At 34.5% G+C, this 22,674-nt stretch overlaps 1 protein-coding gene across 4 annotated transcripts in view; it reads right to left on the reverse strand.

The window, feature by feature from the left end:
• The window catches only part of mon2 (MON2 homolog, regulator of endosome-to-Golgi trafficking), a 174,531-nt gene that overhangs the window by 60,167 nt on the left and 91,690 nt on the right, over positions 1 to 22,674 (reverse strand). For all 4 annotated transcript variants that reach the window (XM_039760848.1, XM_039760846.1, XM_039760847.1 and 1 more), the window contains exons 7-14: positions 19,249 to 19,374; positions 18,822 to 19,016; positions 13,509 to 13,633; positions 12,131 to 12,270; positions 7,982 to 8,135; positions 5,131 to 5,333; positions 3,743 to 3,824; positions 1,467 to 1,648 (exon numbers count right to left, since the gene is read on the reverse strand). In XM_039760848.1, the coding sequence (XP_039616782.1) occupies positions 1,467 to 1,648; positions 3,743 to 3,824; positions 5,131 to 5,333; positions 7,982 to 8,135; positions 12,131 to 12,270; positions 13,509 to 13,633; positions 18,822 to 19,016; positions 19,249 to 19,374 (1,207 nt within the window). The remainder of the gene's footprint in view (positions 1 to 1,466; positions 1,649 to 3,742; positions 3,825 to 5,130; positions 5,334 to 7,981; positions 8,136 to 12,130; positions 12,271 to 13,508; positions 13,634 to 18,821; positions 19,017 to 19,248; positions 19,375 to 22,674) is intronic.

Here is a 22,674-nt window from a genome sequence, read left to right on the forward strand (position 1 = left end):
TACATATTAACTAAAACTCCTCAATGCTATAAGATATGCTTCCCACGCGGTGCTTGATTGTTTGCTTTTCTCTCTCTCTCACGCTCTCTGCCTGACGGAGGGGGTGTGAGCAGAGGGGCTGTTTGCCTAGAGGATATGGACGCTCCTCTACAAAATGCCGCTTTATCGCGGTGCTTCGGCATACTTAAAAGCACGTATTGATTTTTTGATTGTTTGCTTTTCTCTCGCTCTCTCTCTCTGACATTCTCTACTCCTGACAGCGCTCCTTTGAAGACAAGATATGTTTGCATTCTTTTAATTGTGAGAAAGAACTGTCATCTCTGTCTTGTCATGGAGCACAGTTTAAACTTTTGACTAAAGGGTGTTATTTCATGTCTAGAGGGCTCTAATAATGTTAACAGTGTGGGAGAGTTTATAAGGGCTTAAAATATATAAAAATAACCATACAAACATATGGTTTCTACTTCGCGGATTTTCATCTATTGCGGGGGGTTCTGGAACGCTACCCCCGTGATCGAGGAGGGATTACTGTATTTGAAAAACAGGACACAATAACTTGTACTTCTAGGTTTACTGCTACAAATTATATGATATGAATTGCCATTTCATATTTGGTAGGTGTTAATGATTTAATAATAATACCTGAAGATGATGACTAAAAGCACACCTACTCCAAATTACTACAATTTCTTTCAATAAATTCAATTGGTAACTCTTTTGAAGCTTACATTTCTAATTACAGCAAAAAATTACAGCAAGTTTTGTTAAAAACATACACAAAGAAATAAGCAGTAAGATATTCAATTTGTACAGTGTAATTACTTAGTTTATATTGGTATAAGAAAGATTTTGAAAAAAATCTGATGACCCTATATTTTCTGTACTATTACTAAATCTGTTTTATAGAAGTTTAAAAATCGAAATTACATCAGGAATAAATATATATTCTTTGTAACGCTATGCAAATTTGTTTATTTTACATTATAATTCTTAATGATTACAAACTTATTAATTTTTGAAGTCCCAGAAAAAAAAGCTAGCAATTACATAACACTTAGAATTTTAGAATTGAGAGTCTAATTTTTAACCATGATGACAGCAGTAAGTTACTGTATTTAATAATACAAATCTAGGCAAGAAAATCACACTTAAGTTAAACAAGTGTTTATGTATAATAAACATTATACTCAAATAGTAAAGTAACAAAAATTTTAATAAAATGATTCCCAATTTATTAATATACACACATTTAATATTTATGATCTTTATGAATGTTCAAAGAGCTGACATCTCTTACGCCAAGAAGTTGTATAATGTAACATTGGCTTTGGGTGTGACGCAGCAGTGCTAAACACTCTGCCATCAAAGAAAGAGCCAACTGCTGCAATACAAATAAAACTATATAAACATGCTGCATACATCTATTTTTCAAGCACAGATTATTTTTTTTCCCCGAAGAGACTCACTTTTGTTTGAAAGAGTGGAAGATGAAGTGCTCAGTGCTGTTAGAGCATAATGTGGTGGTAAAGAAGCTTTGCAAATGGCTGTAATGAAGGCATCACGAGGAGTTACTAGGCCAAGTTTTCCACATAGTGAAGCCATGGTCATTTCTGCTTTAAGGATGTTCTCTGTTGCCGTTTCATCAGTGCTGAAAAATAACATTTTAAAACTATGTTACATTTCGCAAACAAATAAAGTGACAGTGAAAAAACAAAGAGTAAAACAATAACAGCAACTGTTCATATTTTAGTCTGTAATTTTTTCACTTATGAAGGCTTTCCTGTAGCAAATATATAATTAAATAATCCATCAGTGAAGCCCTTTAAAGGTCTTTTAAAATTTTACATTTTAAAGCAGTAAATTAATAAAACAAAAAGAACATTTGAAATCAAATTGATCATACATATTTTTAAGATTAAAACTTTTATGAGTACCCTGTATAATCACAGGGAGAGCTGTGTCCAGATATTTTCAAAAACATCAGCACTGTTTCGAGTGGGTGTAAGACTCCACCAGAGCTATGCCTTGTCTCCTAGCGTGTTTGTGGTTTTCATGGACAGGATATCAAGGCAGAGTCAGGGAGGTAAGGGGGTCCACTTTTAGTTTTTACAGATGATGTGGTCTTGGTAGTTTCATCGGGCTGCAATCTCCAACACGCATTTGGATGTTTTGTGACCAAGTGTGAAGCAGCAAGTGTGAGATCATGGCTCTCATTAGGAAAAAGGTTGACTGTCCTCTCCGGGTGGGAGGCGAGGTACTGCCCCAAGTGGAGGAGTTTAATTACTTCAGGGTCTTGTTCATGAGTGAGGGGAAAAGAGATGGTTAGATTGACAGACAGGTAGGGTCAGCAAGCACAGTTATGCGGTTGTCCTACCGATCTGAAGCTGGAGCTAAGTCAGAAGGTGAAGCTCTCAATTTACCAGTTGATCTATGCCCAAACCCTACACTTATGGTATTGGGCTTTGGGTAATGACCGAAAGAATGAGATTGTACTGAGCTTTCTGAACAGGCTGGCTAAGCTCTCCCTTAGAGATAGGGTGCAGACATCCAAGAAAGGATCAGAGTAGAGTTGCTGATCCTCCACATTGAGAAGAGTCAAGATGGTTCAGGAATCTGATACGCGTATCTACAGTACTGGTCACGACTCTGTGGAGGTTTTATGGGCAAGACCAGCTGGGAGGAGACCCCACTCTGAGAGGATTATATTTCCCAGATGGCCTGGGAATTCCTTGGGATCCCAAAGTATGAGTTGGCAAGTGTGGTTGGGGAAAAAGATGCTTGGGCCTCACTGATAAGACTGCTGCCTACATGACCTGACTTTGGATGAGTGGTGGAAAATGAATGAATAAATAAATAAAATAATAAATAAATAGAATTAATATATTTAATAATTAATATTTTTGATCTACCAATGAAAAAAATACTGTAGGTGGTATAGCAAAAACTTAATATTGTATCCTAGGAGCTCAGGACATGAACTTAACTCCTGGTTGGACACTGCCTGAATGTAACCTGTATATTCTTTCTTGCGTGCATTTGGGTTTTTCCAGGTATTATTTCCATCTGTATTACAAATATGTATGTTTTTTTATTAACAAAAAACTGTAAATTGACCCTAAATTAATGAGTCTCAGAGTTTAAATTGAGTCTGGTATGTGACAGACAGTTCCATCAAAGATGGTTCCTTCCACAAACGGAAAAAAAAAGTATACACAAAAAGACAGTTTCCTCTATTCTTATCTGGTAAAATAATCTTCTATGCCACTAGGTGGCATAAAAGTATCTCTGAGAAATTAACAACATGTAACTTAAAGTTAAAAAGTACCACCTTTCAAATAATCTGCAACTGCACTATACTCTGTATGGTATTTTGCAATTATTGATGATCAAGTTTGTAATACAGGTCCTAACACTACAGATGATTTAAATTAAATGTATATAGTACAATTCACTTATACTGTGTAACTGGTCACTTTAAAAGTTACAGAATCAAACTGAGAAATTAAAAAAGAGAAAAATGTAAACTAATTTTGTTCATATCAATAATGAAAAGGTGATTTTTACATCAGTCTCAAGACGTTTAACTTTTTGTGGAACAACATAATACATATATTTTGCCTCACTGAATAAAGGTTGCTTTGTTTAAGCAAACCAACTGGTTTTGAATGAATGAGTAAAATACAGCCGCTAGAAGCAGTGATAGCAGCACATTTGAATGAAACAATTTAAAAGTAAAATCTACCTTGCATCTAAAAGAAGAGACAGGGCAGCAAGAAGGCCACACCAACAGGCATTAACCATTTCCTCCCAAACAACTCTCAGAACTGTGAAGAAGAAAATGGAATCAGACAGCACAATAAGTAATAAACTATTGCAAAGTAAACATACAATATTTACAAAGCTAAAAATAAGCTTTTTGTCTACTTCATAAACTAGTGGCCTATAAGAGGGTTCACTTTCATATTAAATTTATTTTCAGTATATTTATCTCTGTTAAAACATGAAAGCATATAAAATAAAATAGCAAGGAATTAATACATGCTTGAACAGTGTTAGTACATTAGATAAATTGTGACAAGAGCAGACAATTCAGACTAACAAGCTCGTCACCTAGATTATCTGAGATAACTTAAGATGTGAAGGTCCTAAAAGGTCTACTCTCTATTATCCTACTTGGCAATGTATTCCATTTGCCTATGGTCTTTGGCATGAAGAATAAGTTTAACATTTGTGTAAAATGTGCCCTTAACAATTTTCCAACTGTGTCCCAGTGTTGTTGTTGCAGAATTTATTTTAAAGCAATAACTGAGATTTACCGTACTATTTTCTTTCATATTTTTACACACTGCTATCATATCAACTTTTAAATTGTTTGCTTAAAAAGACTCTCCTCATAGCTCATAGTTTTTAGTCCTGGAAAGAGCCAAGTCACTCTTCTTTGGATACCAAAACTGCACACAGTAATCCAGGTGAAGTCTCACTAGTGCATTATATAACTTAAGCATAACCTTCCTTGATTTGTACTCCATACATTGTGATATATAACCCAACATCCCATTAGCATTCTTGATCGTTTCTATAAACGGTCTGGATATTATTCTTGTTTCTTTGTTTTTACCAAATCACAAAATGTTATGGCTAAGAATCCAAGCTATAATGTAAATCCCTTTTTCTAGGACACTGGTGTAATGCACTAAAGAGTTCCAAAAATAATAATTAAAAAAAACTGGTCTAGACTTACTCATACACTCATAAGCCTACAACTATAAAAAACTACTCTGGATTTTTTTTTTAATCCATTCTAAATAAATTGACCTATGTTTCATACTATTACGTAAAATTACAAAAAATAATCTGTGACCTTAACCAATTGCTGGGCATTCAAAGTACTGACCAATTACATGCCTGGCCAAACAAAGAGAACTTCTTTAAAACAACAATGCAATAATTGATGTTGTAAAGTCTATTTTAAACATCCAAACCACCTTTAACGTGTTGCCTTCATTTGTACTTAACCTGTGATTGTATTAAAAGGCTCCACCTGTTTAAAATTTCTTATTGAAATTTTCTAATGGCTGTATTCAATTAAAACTGAAAAAGAAATAAATAAACCACCCACCCAACACTTACCAGGCTCTTGCTCCTTCCTCTCTTTTGTCGTCACTTCAGGTACTGCTGCTGGTTTGTTCAGATGCACTGCTTCATCTTGAGCCAACTCTTTTTCAATCATTGTGGTGATGCCTCGAACCAAGTCTAGAAGACAACTGAAGGCCACTGACATTGCGTACCCTTCTGGTATAGAAGGTGGTTCAACCTTATCAAGCATCTCCAAACTTATGACAAAAACAGAAAAACATGAAGGTAATACACCTTGTGATACAGCAGACTAGAATATAAAAAACATTAAACAAATTAAACCAAGTCACCTCTTGAAAAATCTGTCATCTGATCACTACACAGTTAAACTAGGTGTCTACTTGTCTTATTAAAATGTATATACGGTATATCTGCAGTCTAAAAGAACAAATGTTAGAATAGGTAGAGCTTTATTTATAGATGTATAAAGTAGCAGTCCAAAAAAAACCAAAAGAACTTTCATGAAGTTAATTTTATAATTACTGTTATTTACTTGGATAACACATTTATCCAAGGTGACTTACAAGATAATTGCTTTTTCATCTCGTTATTCAGTGCTGTACAATATTACTATTGTTGTTTTGGAATTATACTATGTTTATGTTAGATGATGTATTTTTTGGATTCTTGATAACAGTAACTATGTTCAGTTTTACTGTAATTAGAACGTCTTGACCTTCCACTTCTTGATTCTTTCTCTTGTATTCATACAACAGCAAACTGCTTTACTATAGTGGATTAAATACTTTCAGGTTTTGCTGCAAGAAAGCTAAGACTGTACTATTAATCTGTGTACATTCAAAAAAGTACCGGTTTCAAGCTGTATATAATAGTTTTCACCAATTAAAATGGAATCTCTTGATTGATAACATACCAATTCCGCACAGTAGAATACATATAAAGCCATGGAAATTGTTTATTTTAATGTTTATCATGGTACTGATGTATTAGGTTTGGAGATTCGGTATCAGATGGTCCATTTTGTAGTAAACCATTGGAAGCATTACCAAGACTTCTTATAAACACAAATGGCAACAATTACGATTATGTTGTAATGAATAATCAACCCACGCTACCACTTGCAAATTGTTAGCTATATCAGAACTTTTTACAAGTATATTTAAGTTTTAAAGAAATTATGCATTATTTACTAAATTTGGAGAAAAATGTCAGCAAGCTGAAAGATTGCGCTTCACATGAGCTTTATGCAGAGGTTGCTTTGATTTTTATGTTCCTTTTACTGCTATTCATTTTAAACAAACACAAAATTGATAACATCAAACACTGCAATCAAGTACATTCTGTTGTTTATCTGATGTGAACTAATTATCTCAAAACCATACTAATAAAACCGGAAAATGCAAGCGCTGTAGAAGATATACAGACAATATCAGATGAAATAAATTTTAAAAATGTGTGGCTAAATATGCACAAAAAAAACCAAAGAGCAAAGGAGCTGCAGTTGCTACACATACACAAAACAGTCCTGAAATGAACAGAATTGGTTTTGCTACATAAACACATTCTGTTGCTAAATATGCAGAAAATATTCTGTAGTGAACAGACCTGCACTTGCATAATTAAATATGTGCAAAAAATTCTAAAATAAACAAAGTTATGGTTTGCTAAAAACAAGCAAACACATAGAGATATCCATTGAGTTGCTGTTACTAAACATGTCTCAAATCATATTTATATGAACATAGAAACTTCTGTTTGACATTAAAAAAAAATATTTGCTTAGCCTTGAAAATTGCAATGCTGGGTTTATTATAATTCACACACTGATTATGGATAAAATAAAGGAATTATATGGTTCATAATTGTTAAATGTCCACATAGTTGGGCATTGAAATGAACTTATGAACCACCTGAAATGCATTGTTAAAGTGGAAACATCAAATTATCACCTTTTGAAGATTTACCAGAGCTTATCAACAGTTTATTATTTAGTATACATCCAGAATCAGAAGAGTTTGTCAGTGCTACAAGAAAATATAATAGTGTGTTTCAAATGACATCGTCTGGTGCAAAAAGAATAATTCAAAGGCAATTTCATGCCAAATTTTTAAGTACTAGGGCACATGAATCAGCACTATCTTAGTAAATTTTCTGGGCAAAGCCGTGTAACACAGCTAGTGCGCTATATAAAGATTCGAATGAGAAAAAGGGCATCCTACAGACCCACCTATGTCTTAATTCTAAGCTTAAGGTTTATGGGAGGGACCCTAAAATTAAAATAGTGGGGGAGTGTTGAAGTTCTTTTAGTGGACAAAGGCCTAACAGGGAATTGGTGAATAAATAGGACAGCTTCTTGCTCAAGAAAGATACACCAGGGATTCGGGGTAAGAACAATAACATTTTGTTGTGGATTAATTTATTACGATCTTAGATACCTTTTTTCCAAATGGACTAAATGAGAGATAAAGAAATAGGAACTGAGGAATACATATTTTGTGGTTGGTTGTAAAAATTACTATAAGATCAAAAATTAAATTTGAAGGAAATAAGATGTTATAACTAATAACAGCATGATCGTAATAAGCCTACATGTCATGCTAAAGAACACTTACAAACAAAAGAAATGGATTTCAAATATATTAGGTACAACAAATCTTTATTCTGGTTTGTTTCCTTGCAAGAATGGTTTTAATAAAAAAAAATAAAAATGCTAAGAGAAGTATTCATTCTGGAACAATGAAAAGAGTACAGTGAAAAAATGGCAATAGTTTATCAGATTATGGTTATATTTCATGAACTAAAATGTTTCCATTAACATTAAACCCTTTAATTTCCCATATAACTATTCCAACATTAAAGTAATGAAAAACAAAGCACTACTTACTAAGCAGCCTTTGCGATGCCTTGTACATTCACAGTCATAATTGGAATCCACGTGCCTCTGTATTCAAAGGCAGGTTGCGGTGTTACACCTCCAGTTACACCAGATACGCCAGGCAAACTTTGTGTTGAAGATGGCCCACTTGAACTATTAGCACCTACATAAGTAAAGTAAACAGAAAAGACGTTAATGTTTAATATAAATGTACTAAACCCTCATTATACTGTATTTACAGAAATTAAAATATTTAATTCAACAAGTATTTTACACAGCACCTTTCACATAAGTGCCTAAGGACCTTTGAGCAATGTTATCTCCTGGTTAAGAACGTTTTAGCAAACTGGAAAGGCTCATACAAAGACAGATACAAAAATTGACTTTAAAAATATTATGAAAACCTAGTAGACAACAAGGTCTACTTCTAGACCAAATCCCTGGAGGTCTGATCACCAGAGAGCAGCTGGTGTACAGGCTAACTATAGTATGTAGCTTGCTTGGGTTCACCAACAATGTTAAAAATGAAAGGGGTCAACTGAAATGCCAGTTGATTGACTGATGTGAGCAGGACAGATTGGGATGAACTACTAGACTTTTGCAACAGATAAGACACTTGGAACATTAAATATCACTAGACTCTTGGGGGGAGAGATGGAACTTGTGCAGGATTAGATGGATATAGTTATCATCACTCCTCCATGTTGCCTTTTTTTTAGGAACCATGTTTCTTATGTGGTTTGGTCTCAATACTGCTTTGGAGTTACCACCATGAAAGTGACCTGTGGTGGATGTGGAGATACTTACAAACTCCAAGGCCATTCTCAGCCATGATATTGAAACAAAGACCTATAAATAAGTACAGTATATCATTGAGAGTTCATAAATCTTGTGGGCAGTTCTCACTGAAGAACTTAAACCAGTAGTATCATGTTGAACTGGGTTAATTTCTGCTGTTCGGAGGCTACAGTGGGTGAATGACATTCATCTGGAAATACTGAAGAATAGAATATCCCCAGGGTGTTTGTTAACATATGGAATATGGAGACAATACCTCAAGGAAATCTGTGTTTGATTTCTAGTCTGCGGATAAATGTTGAATTAAGACTTAGTAAGCAATGAAAAAAAAACTATTTTTCACCAAATATTTGAAGGCTGGTAGAAAATGCCATCTCTGTCAACAATCATTTTAATGGGCATGAATAAACCTTATAATAATATATTCCATTATAGCATACTGTACAGGGGATAGTGATTCAAAGGCCATTGAAACAATGTCTGTATATAAAAATCAAAATATGTGTTTACTTTTACAAGATTATGTAATTAAAGTGGCAGTATGACTATAAAAATTGTACACTACATCCTGAACAGGACACCAAAAAGCAAATATGCGATCTTGAGGGCTGTATTTCTGCAGTTTGGGGATGATAATGTCCACTTGAACTACTGTCTGTGAGCTTCAGTATACACTTAAATAACTCTCAACAGGCTGGCACACTTCTCCACCAGATCAAGATGAGGCAGTCTGAATATCATTGTGAAGATGTTTCCTGACATCTTACCATAGGAAGTACATGAAGCATGGCTCATGGTAGGAAGACACTGGAACACACCCGCAACAAGCTGAGGGGTTTTAATATTTCAGATATCCTGTGAATGTATGAAAACTCAAGAGGCAGGAAACGTAATCTGCCAGGCTGAGGCTGTTTACTGAGAAGCCATCAACAGAAAAACATGGGAAGTGTAAAGCCATATAAGTGTAAAGCACAACCAAAAAGTTCAAATGTTCAAATAGGATTCCATGGGAAAATAATAGTAAAACAGATGCAAACACCAATTTCTGAAAACAAAGTAAAAACAGGCCGAATGGTCTCCATTTACTTTTCTGCTAGGGCTTTTGAGAAAACAGATGTTAAAATAAAACAATCCCGCACAGGATAAAGTAACTGCCATTTACGGCTGAGCATGACTATTACAAATTGAATGCACTTTAAAAATCTGCCTAGGAACAGAAAAAAGGAAGAAACAGCAAACATCTCAAACAGTAATTACGCTTTTGTGTAGTGACAAGAATAATTACATACATTGCTCTTGCATTTCACATTGGGGGGTTCAAGCAGGTTCTTTCTGTGCATATCTCCAGAAGGTCTGAATATAAACAACTATGGTCAATGTTTCTAAAATACAATGTTTTCTAAAAGATACTCTGTAAAGATAGCATGGTGAAATGGTAGAACGATGACAGAGTAAAAAGTGATTCTGCCTCACAACATTTAAGCACTAGTTCAATTTTGAGCAAAGCCTGCATGTTTCTCCATGTGTCTGTATGGGTTTTCTCTAAAACTTCAATTTTATATTCAAATCGTAGGCTACCAGGTTAGGCACCTTCTCTATATCACACTAGTCTGAGTGCTCTCCTCAATGATTGATGAAAGACTGGAATTTTGTTTAAGGCTGGTACTTGTCTTAAGAGTACTGCTGACTGCATGGGTGTCAGTTCATTTTAGCACAATAAACTGAATACAAACAATGGATGGATACATAGGATATTTTGGAAATTAACTTCTTAATTTATGGAAAACATAATAGAGGTAATTATTTTTTCCTTCTTTCCTGTTTAAACTGTTTAATATAAGAGCTTAATGCATCTTACTATGCTTAGACATTAGGTGCTTTGGTGCTCAACATGCATTGGGAAAATGGAATATTATATGGAGTTTGATGACCCTTTTGGGTATTCATTATCACTTGGTCCTGTGTTTATTCGAAATTACAGAAAGAGAGGGCAAACAGATTTTAGTAATGACAATAATGAAAACTTCTTTCATAGGCAAATCATATACAGTACAGTATTTAGTACAGACAGAGAACAGTTACAGTTTAAGTAAAATTAAATATAAATTTCAGCTAAAAGAAGATACAGGGCTCTGATGGAAAATGTGAAGTTGTTTGGATTTTAGACAAGAAACGTTACTGCCAGTGAATATTAACATTGGTCCTGTATCTTAACAGAACATCAACAGCACAGCACAAAATGAAACATATTCTTTCTTGAATAAGTACTTTGTTATGATTTGTATCAAAATGCTATACTGATTCACAGTGAGCAAGTCATTATAATTCCTTAGATTTTTTTTACAGAACTTTATAGAGCTTGAACAAAAAAAACAAAATAAATAAAGTTATACTTCACAAGACAGTATGGCATAATTACATACTGTATACAAATACCAACTGTGCCATATTGCAAACGAGCAAATTTGTGCACTGCAAAACAAAACTAACACAGTAGAATAATATGATCAGAACAATTGCAGTGGAATCATCAGGTAAAGGAATAGTACTTTATTGGCTAAATGTGCCTTGAAGGCTCCAGAAATTAATAATTCATTATTTATATTAGAAATAACATTTTGAAGAATTTTAAATAAAAAGACAAATCTGAAATAGAAACGAAGACTGATATCACAAGGCTTATTTTAAGAAAAAGTATGTGCATCCCATGAAATGTGTTTTCCCTTTTCAACAAATGTGGACATCAAGATCTTCATTTAAACAGTATGTGTAGGTAAATGTGGTATAACAATCACGCACACATTTACAGTTTGTAGTTCAGTTTATAATTTAAATAAACATACTATAAGTGCAAATTTTACATGTGGAAAAAATAAATACATGACCATATTTATCACTCCCTCAAACAGCGTAAATTAGAATCAGGTGTAAACAATTAGAACATCATCAAAGAGGATCTTGGAGGATCTGTCTTAAGACATTTAGTTTGGTTTGCTCAGTGCTGTTAAAGCATGTGATATCACCGTGCCTAGATTGAAGAGCTGACTGAGGTCTTCAGAAATAACCAAGGATACTGGAAAATAATGTCAGACCATCTGTCAGAAGATTTAGGCTCAAACGAAAGTGAGTTTGGCAAGATGATAATGAATCTGCACATAACAGTAAATCCACCACGTAATGGATGAAAAAAAAAAAAATTAAAATGGAAGGTTCTACATTTGGCAGGTCAATGCCTGAATCTGAGATGCTGTCAGGGATTTAGAGTATGTTTTTGTTACTGTTTTTTGTAGCTATACTAGATAAACAATATCATATACATTAGTGTAGAAATAAAGGGTTACAGCATCGAAAAATACCAACCTGTAGGAGTATTTACAGATGTCGAATTTCCAGCATTAGGGACAATGAACAGTGACTGTATGAAAGATCCTAAGGCGTTGACAATATCCCTAAAAACCTTGGTTGAGTGTTGTTTCATGTCATAAGACTGACAGAATGACCTAAAAAGAGATAATTATAAACAAAAATAATTCAGTCATAAATATTACTTAATTAACACTAATCACTCTGATGGAAAAAAGTGTTACATTTTAAGCATAAATTAATTACAATTGAGTGACACTTTAGGATGTCCACATTTGAAGACTGGACTTTCTAAATTGCTTCTGGTTCTTCTAGAGAATATAGTATCACTCAAATCTATCTATATGTAATCTGCAAATGCTGCAAGTTGAGTCGAGTCATTCTATAAGTGTTGCTTTCATTGATGCAAGTTCTAAAATGTTTGCTGAATTAGAACAAATTCTTGAAGAATTTTACTGATTACATAACTTAATATGGAGCACTTGCAATTATTTGTTAGCTGTCCTTTACCCAGCTGCAAACATGTTTTTAAATTATTGGTGAAGACCAGTGGCTTTTAGCTTCAGAATTCATTTTTGGAGTGAAACTCTATCACAGGCAATTTGAATGTAAAGCATAGTTTACATTTTGTTTTTGTCTGCTTGAGTTGTCTCTTCAAAAACAAAAAAGATTTAAATGGTATGTGCTTGGCAGAATATACAGTCTCTCTTCTAGATATATAATGGGTGGCAATTACTACATTGTCTAAGTAGTCTTGTAGCTTATTCCTGACTGTACTTTCCACTGATTTCTGTTAATTTAGAACAGAAAGGCTGTAACTACTAGGCTGGACAGGAATTACATTTACATCTTTCATTTGACCCCATGTCTGCATGGGTTTTCTCCGGGAGCTCCGGTTTCCTCCCACAGTCCAAAGACATGCAGATTAGGTGCATTGCCAATCCTAAATTGTCCCTAATGTGTGCTTGGTGTGTGTGTGCCCTGTAGTAGGCTGGCACCCTGCCTGGTATTTGTTCCTGCCTTGCGCCCTGTGCTGGTTGGGATTGGCTCTAGCAGACCCCCGTGACCCTGCGTTAGGATATAGCGGGTTGGATAATGACTGACTAATATTTCATTTGAAGTGATATCTGGAACAAGTTTACTAAATGTTTATCATCAGAAAAAAGTATTTTGCTCAAAGCTTAAAATGAATTCTCAAGCATTAATAATAAGATTCATGTTTATACATAAGTGCAAAAGGTGAAAATTAACTTGGCAAAAATCAGCATTGTAATAGTGGTGCAAAAGAAAAAAAATACAGATACTGTACCTAAATTTAAGAAGTTATGTACTTTTAAAGTGATTGTTTACTATAATATTTTAAGTGATCTATTACCTAAGCAAATGTGGCTGAACACAGAGCCGATGTATAGATTCCACCGCCACAGCCCTTAGCCATTGAGGTTTATCACCATCCAGAAATTTAACCAATAATGAAAGAAAAATCTCACATTCTGTGACCTGGAAAAGATGAAGAAAAAAAAACACTACTACTAGGAAAACCAAAAACTAGCAGACTCAATCACTTTAGAAGAAGATAGAAGGCAAAATAGTACATATTGATGCAGATATATTTACTTATTTAACCCAATGTTTTTAAGGTACTGTATTGGCATAAAGCTACTGTACTCAGAATTTGAGCCACAATTTCACTAACAGCATGTGAAAATGAATACAATCAGTTACTGAGCTGCTGAGGAGCTAACTTTAAGCAACAGTAATAGTGGAACTCCATTCTTTTTACGAATACACTTTTAGTGCTTCAAATATTCTTTCCGTAATACCTGTCTTCTGTCCCTTTCTCAGTTACCCAACAGAGGTTATTCTATTTAGGTACAATCAATGGAAAATCGGAATTAGCCTCTTGCTGGAAATTCCCCGACTCTTACTTTATGAAAATCTTCTTTTAATAATTTGCTTTTAGTAAACTTTCTGAAGCAATATCATAAGATTGAAGTCAGTGACTGGATGGCAGGAGGCACAGATTTTATGCTTGACATTTGACTTCTTTATTTTTCTCTTCCTTCTCTCTCACACATCCTGTGTATGTATGGTTTTCTGTTCTCTGGGTGATCCAGGTAGTTTTCAGCCCTTTGTTTTTCTTTCCCTGAGGGGTTTGGGTGTGTGCTGTTGGACAGGTGTTTGTTTTAATTATTGTGAAAAATATTTGTCTTTGCACTGGATCTAAATTTTGTACTTGCATTTGAATCTTTAATAAACTTTTGATCACAAAAAAAGAACACTACTTCTGGAAGAAAACAGATACAACAAAAATGCAGGGACAGCTCTAGGCTCGTGGCGGCCCTGGGCAGAGAAAGAATCGGTGGCTCCTTCGACCGCCAATGTCAATATGGTATCTTATGCACGGCGGATGGCCATGTCCGTTACGGACACTGCATAGCCGTCTTGTGCTCATGACATAAGCGTTTAACTTTGGCCGAAATTTGCCGCTGCATTTTTAGCTGTGTCGTTATTTTCCCTTTCTGTTTTATATTCAATATATATTGGTGTGGCGGCCCCTGGGATTTGGTGGCCCTGTGCAGGTGCACAGTTTGCACATGCCTAGGGACGCCCCTGAAAAATGAATGACAGCGCATCTATGCCCCTATTACTACTTTATTATTTTCAATTCAGCGGCTAACATACTATATCTTTTTAGTCGAATGTATGCAAATTATTTATTTTTTCCAATCAAATCTGTAAATTCTATAACAATCAATATTGTGTTACTTTCTAAGATGTCAACATTTCTTTACCATACGGACATGTAATTACAGCACATTCTTTCACTGCTGTTGCACTCACAAACAAATTTTGAATATATCAAAATGTTTTATTACAGTTTGAACATTCAACTACAAAATATAAAGTAATGAATCTTTCCAATAAATGTTGGTTTACTCCAGGTGATGGTAGGCAATATAGCAAAATTTTCAGATTCTTGCCTAATTTAGTCTTGTTTGTATGAAATACTGAGGGCACTGACCATGACGATGGACCAAGAATTATTGGGCACCAACTGGGTCAACCCATTTAATGAATAATCAACAGAAAGCAAAAGGATGCACTGCAGCAGAACATAAAAGATGGCTGAACAGAAACCAGCCCAGAAAAAAATAAATTCTATGGATGGAGTGCGTCACCAACAGGTTCTTTACAGGAGCTCTGTCCATCTTAGGAATCCGAGTCACAAATGAGACATCACTTTATGGAGATGTCAGTTTTTACACAGCCAGGCAGGTCCAGCTCCAAGAACCATGGTGGGGATTTGATGCCCACACTGGACATCCTCCTAGAGCTATTTGTTCCACAGTGGTAAAGCTTACCACTGATGAGCTGTAAAGGTGTTACAATACAATATACTGAAAATCATGGCTAAATAGTTTTGCTAGACATCAATGAAACAGACAGCCATCTATTAATTGAGAAAGGGAAAGTTTCCACTTTTCAAATATAGGTTGCTTTGTAGAGGCCAGATGTGGCCTTGCACTATTCCCCTCAAAAGTAGGAGTGTGCAGCAGTGCTTGCTAAATACTAAACTTCAGCTAACAAGGTGGGGAGTGCTTGCAGACTGATTTATAGTATACTGTTTGAAGCAGAAAAGAAAGTGGAAAGGCATACACTTTGCACTACATGTCTTATTCTTCTTGTAGCATACATATAGTGGGTCAAAAAAGCTTTCTTGGACAAAATCCAGGCAACAGTACCCCAGACTGATCAAAACAACACTACCCACAGATGTTAATCCTGAACAATATATAGATTTTGTAGTATTTGTGTGATAAACTGTATACATTACTGGTAAAAAAAAATTTACAACACCCCCATTTTTTAAGTTTTTCTTTATTTCAAATAGTTCAATAAAACATATCACTTATCTTGGCACTATTTCTGGATATTCAATGGATCTGAACCACTTACATTTTTGCAATATTTATTTTGATTGGCTGTTCAGCAGCCTTATGGTTTGTGGACTGAAATGGTCCCTGAATCTAGTGTGAGTGTCAGTCCTCCTATACTGTTTGCCAGAAGCAAGGAGTGAGAAAAGCCAAAATGTGCAGAATGGCAGTGGTATTTAAAAATACTGTTTGCTTTTCTAAGGAAGCATGTCATATACATGCCCTCATCAGAATGTAGATGGGTGATACTAACAGAGAAATCTTCACTTTCCTCAAACATCTGAGAGAGTAAAGGCACAGGTAAGAGTTCTTGACAGTAGGTGAAATGTGTTGTACCCAACTTCTGTTCACCAGTGATACTCCAAGAAATGAAATACTGCTGATCCTCTCCACAGATTTGAGCAGTTTCAGATGGGTGTGGTTTGCTTTTTGCTTCCTGAAGTCTATGACCAGCTCATTGGTTTTACTGAAACTAAGGGTGAGAATGCTGCTGACCACTATGTCTGCAAGTAAACCTTCTCTGTAAGCAATGCAATTCTTGGTAATCAGCTGCTTCTCTGTGGTGTCATTAGAAAATTTAATGACGGAGTTGGAGCTATGTCTGATCATACAGTCAGTGAAGAAGGAGTAGAAAAAGAGGGGCTTAGCACAAACCTTGTTGAATGCCTTGGGCTGAGAGTCAGCATGGAGTCAGTAATACTGCTTATTATGAATCAAACATTAATTTGTAGAGACAGGTGCCAAGTTCTAAACTGAGGACTTTGGTGATCAGCCTTGACAGTAAGAGTGCTAAAATACTGAGCGGCAGTCTATAGACATGTCTCTAGCATAACAGTTTTTAATTATCCTGGATTGTACGTGCAGGTGATGTGGCATCCTGTGTGGTCCAGTTGTGACATTATGCAAACTGGAATTTACTATGACTACCTGAATTATTCTGAATATGTCCCAGCACTCATCTCTCAAAGTGCTTTGTGACAAATGTGATGAGTGCCACCAGTCTGTAGTCATTCAGACAGTGCAATTTTGTTTTCTTTGGCACAGGGTTAATTGCTGTCTTTATTAATCAGGCAAAAACCACAGATTCTTTCAGCAAAATAATGAAGTTTTCAGTTAATTGGTTACTACAGGTTCTATACAACAGAAAACTATAGATGCTGTATTATATGCTACATACATGTGATCATGGTGTATTCTGCATTATTTAGTATAAATTCATTGATGATGAATAGAAATTGTCTCTGGATACCCTACCAAAAATTATACAGAGAAAGCAATGGAACAGAAGAGACTATACCAGATGGTTACTCTTGTAGCCACTAAAAATAGAACACAAACATGTTTGTACAAAGCAGGCCATTCTGTGTAATTTGTGTATTACATGGGTGTCATTAAACAAGCACAAGTATAGCCTACACTCTCATCCAGGATTGGTTATTCCCCTGTGCTTGCTCAGTGATGCTAGAACAGGCGCCCCCATAATTCTAAACAGTAAAACAAACTTTCTGAAAACTTAAAAATATATATAGCAACCTAGAAACACAGATGTAAACAAAAATTAAAACTAAAGCAAACAGTAACAAGTAAAAGCAAAAACAAATTTTCTGCTCAACAGCTGGGGTTTTCAAAGTCAAGCCTTGCACCCCTTATGGCTACAGTTTTTTGTCCCAGAAAACTTCACAAACTGTGTGCCATGCTTAACTTTACTTGATCTCTTTCTCTAATTAGTTGGCCTTGACTCTTTTTCTTATTTTGTATTCAAGAAAGTGCAGTAGTATGAAATTTACATTTACAGTAGAAGAAATTAAGATTTTTTTTTTTGTAGCTTTAAGTACTTAACTCTGCTTTGTTCCTTTTTTATTTATTTTTCATGGTGTGGACACAGGTGCAAATGACAATGAATATAAAGGGCAGCAGCTGATTCAAAGTTATCCACTTGTGTACATATTAACAAAACTTGCTTAAATAACATTAACATTAAAAAATAAAAAAACAAACAGTATGACAAAAAAAGAATTCTTTCCTGTCTAACACACATAAATGCTTCCTTAGTCCAGTACTGATATAGCACAACCATGATGAAATTTCTAGATTGACAGAAGGAAACACAGAAACTGGTAAATAATAGCTTGCTTAATTAGTGGATGACACCACTAAAAAGAAGAAATTGGCTGGGATGAAAACCGTCAGTCACAGGGACCACAGGACTAAAACTAAAAAAAAAAAAAACCCTGCTGCTGTAGAGGAGAATTGAATTCCACACGTTACTTTACTCTTCTTAAAAAATATAATTACTTATCAAAAAATACATGTATCTCTGTCAGGACACTAAGGCAAGTTGGAGTTAACATAGAAGAAAAGCACTGACATAGACTTTAATGTATGCAAAGAACAATACTGCATAAAGTAAACAATGATTATAATAACATATGAAGTCTAAAGCATAAAAGGGATATGTACTGTAGAGGAATAAAGGCGATTTACTTAAGAGATTTAAAATTCCATTGCAGCAGATTGTCAAAGAAGTTTCACGGATTATAGCAGTGCTGTTTCATTATCATGGCTTCATCAATATATAAAAATTCCATTAAAATGTAAAAGAGTTAGGCAAGATTGAAGATCTTAAAGAAAACAGATAAAAGACAAGAAAGAATTCCCAAGTGCCTGAGCATAGAAATAACTCTCAAGATACAACCTGTGTGTTTGAAATATAACTAGTGGTGATGGTAAATGTTTCCTTGTATACTCACCAGGAGACTATAGAAGTGCTTGATTAGAACAGACACCACTCGAAGCAAACGCATACAAATGGGAAAATAAGGTTTTTCTACTGGCGCTGGAGATGAAGTAGCATTATTGCCTTGCCTGAATTTGATGTTTGGAGAGAATAGTTTAATGACCAGGGGGCAAACCCTCTCCTTCAGAAGGAAACTGAACTCCTGATGCTTTGCAGAGGAGAGAAAAGAAAGAAACAATTAACCTTAGGAGGCTCTCCACATGATGAGCTTTACAACAGTATGAAACATAATGAACACCATTACATTATATACAAAATTTGTATAAATATAAAAGCTGAATTTGTCTTTTTCACTAAAATTGTACTAACAGTGTGGTAAATATAAAATCTATGAATTTATACATAATAGATCTCTGCTAATAAAATTATTAAAGACTTACTTGTAGAAAGACTTGTGGAAAGTCATTCAAAACTGATTCTAGCAATTCAAGGCCAAACGTTCGTGTCATTTCAGTCATGCCAACTAACCAATAAGGTGCATCTGCATTAACAAGCTGACAAAGATCCTAAAAAGAAAAAATCAAAAGTAATATTTCACTTGATAATTGAACAATACCATGTTGGTCTAGTTTTTACAACGTATACTTATTGTGGTATATCATAACTTTACCACTACATTTTAAAGGAAGCAATATATATTCCATACCATCATTAACTTAAGCTGCTGAAAAACAACTCTCAACTGTTACTTCAACCCCTAAATTAAGCATAATATGGTTTCATTGTAAGTTGGCAAGTGTGCCAACATTATACAGTTTAAAAATAAAATGGTGATTGAGTGAAAATTACTTCCATTTCAGTTTAAAGAATGAAAATAAGTACATTTCATTTTTTTGGTTGAAGGTCCTCTTTTAGCCGAATCAATGAGTAAAAACTTTTCTGTTGAAAAACACACTTGAGAAGATCAAATGGGAAAATAAAATGACCTGATGTTGACTTTAAATGCTAGAATATTTTGGCTTAACCTGTATTCCAGACTTCTCAACAACAAAATATGCCATTTAGCAAGAGCTATCCGGACTTTTGCATCGAACTGCACGTAACAACGAATTTAAAAATAATGCTATGCATAGTGTGATACAAAGGTTGTTTGCTTGTTTGAGGAGTCTTGTTTCTTGTACTAGCACAGGCAACTAATTTACTGTATATTAGTCTTGTGTATGCACACGCAAAGTAGCAAAAACCATGCGCAACATGAAAATGTGAAATATGCAATCTATCAGTATGTGCAGTGTACCATGTACAGTAACATAAAAACACAAAAGGTATCTAAAAGTACAAACTTGTAAAGAAGATTTCATAAACATTTATTTTCTGTCCCAAAAACAGACCAACTGCACCTTTTCAGTTTTGTAAATTCCGGTTCTATATTACCCTAACCTTAAATAATGTGTCTTGCAGTTGGCTGCCTATTCAAATATGGATATTCCTGTCCTTTTGTTGGTATGAATTAAAGCATCTAGTAGAGGTTTGGGGTATACGTGAAAGTGCAGGAGACTGGACCATCCTGACCATCACCTTGTTCTGTGACTTTGCTTCACCCATAATGACACACTTTTTGTTTTTACTTTTGTCTTTTATTTAATGAAAAATGTTATTCAACATTAACTAGCAGAGTGTGAAAAAGTAATTGACCCCTGTCTAACAAACATAACTAATTAAAACTAATTATAGGAATAATCTGAAACAGTTAAATGAAAAAGGCAGGTTTGATTACAGAGAGCTCAGCTTAACATAAACCTCACTTATTTTTATCAGTACAAATATTCAAAAAGCACATAATTACATAATCGAGGATACTCTGGAAAAGACCAGAAAAAGATGTTGATATTTACTAGACTTGAAAAAGCATTAAAGCCATTTCTAATACTCTTTGGCTACAGTAAACCAATGGTTCTTAACCTTTTGGGCTTCAGAACCAAGTTTTATCTGCTTTTAAGCAATAATGATCTGGGGAAACTTTTTCATCCGAAAAACAATTTAAATAGAATGTTGTGTAAACAATCAAAGAGGGTTTTTTCCCCTTGATGTAGCTAGTGTGATATTAAATGCATGGTATGCGCAGCATGCACATTGGGTTATATGTGTGAGCTACTCAGCCACTGAAATTACATTTTAAGTAATTAATTAATTATAACCCAGTGAAGGTGACTCAGTTGTTGAAAAACCCTGCACTAAACCAAAGTGAGAGCCAACTACTCCTAACAAAAAACATATGGAAATATTGTGAATCATAACAATTAAAAAGAAGTAGAACAGATGATTTTGTCTAGTCAAAGTCTAGACATATATCCAAAAGATGTGTGGTGAAAGGAACAGAAGCAAGCAGTTCCTACTCAAAATTCTACTAATGTTTCTGAATTAGAAGATTAAAACAATTGTCACAAAACAGGCCATTCAATGAAACAAAGCTTGTCAATCTTATTTGTGCAAGTTCTATCAAAGAACATTAGGCCAAGATTTGGAGATCCTCATAGCACTATTATTTACTACATTATTTAGTAAATGAATTGATGTGTGTATAGTTTTCTGTGTGAAGAAAAGCTTAGCAATTTTTGACACAACTTACCTTTTACCAGTCCCCAAGTGGATCCCCAAGTTCCTCTTGAAGAACTAATTTTAAAGTAACAGCTGGGACCAATGAAAGTGGTTCTACAAGGAAGGGTGGACTTAACTTCTGCCGTGGCAATGTAGATAAGGAAGCTTTAAGTTGCAGAAAATGCAGATAAACGTAACTGCAGACAGTTATTAAGCGTAAAGTGTCAATAACTTTTTTTACAATGCCAGTTGGTGTTGGATATCTCATTAAATGGCATGCCAATACTATACTAAAAACCTATGTATACATTGAATTCAACTCATACACTTTCTTAGGAAAAATAAAAAAAAAAAACTTTTAATGTTTTAAATGAGTTTTTAATGTTCTAAATGAGTTACTGTGTTGAGTGTCAATTGCAGCAGAAGTGGAATGACTTGTGTGGAATGGTGAAGGCCTGTATATTTTAACAATTATAACTCAGGTAATGGGTAATAGTGATGTCACAAATGTTTGACACTGAAGCAAAATATAGAACACAAGTATTGGCATGTGTCAGAGTATACTTTTGCAATCTCTAGACTCAAAATATCTGCTGGAGAGATTCCCAGAATATTTATGATTTAAAAATATACAATTACAGTTTAAATTTGTTATTAAGAATTGCATCAGGCAAGGCCAGGCAAAAAAAAATTTTGTAGCATAAAAAGACCTAGTGAAAGCAAACATAGCATGTGCTTACTGGATGGATAGTTTCTAAAAGCCTCTTTTTTAATCACATGTGAATTTTTCCTAAGACTTTCAAACACAATTTTGTAGAAAGGAAAACAAATATTGCAATGCCTCTAGCGGAAAAATGTCTGCTTTAACTGAATTTTGCAAGAACAATATTGTAGATAATCAAGTGACTTGAACTGTGCAATGTTTTTAAGATTATATTCATCCAAGATCCAATTAATTATCTTCATGCCTAAGAAAATATGACTACCGGTAATATCAAAAAATTCTGTCTGCACTGCACTTTATGGTATGTGCGGGGGAAACAATTAGAGGATATGAATTAAACCTTGCAAGGGAAATTTTATTTTCATGTTGTGAGGGCATATCATGGGGAAAGAGACAACAGTGGCTTTTTAAAAAATTCTTACATTGTGACCAATTCTTAATTGTAATAAATTTTAAAGGTAAGCAGATTTCTGTTCTATTATAGTTATGATTTTAATCAAATAAAATTTTCTATTAATAAGTGTTAACCCACTCAATTCATCAA

Source organism: Polypterus senegalus, chromosome 8, assembly GCF_016835505.1.
Source record: "Polypterus senegalus isolate Bchr_013 chromosome 8, ASM1683550v1, whole genome shotgun sequence".
Classification (NCBI taxonomy): Eukaryota; Metazoa; Chordata; class Cladistia; order Polypteriformes; family Polypteridae; genus Polypterus; species Polypterus senegalus.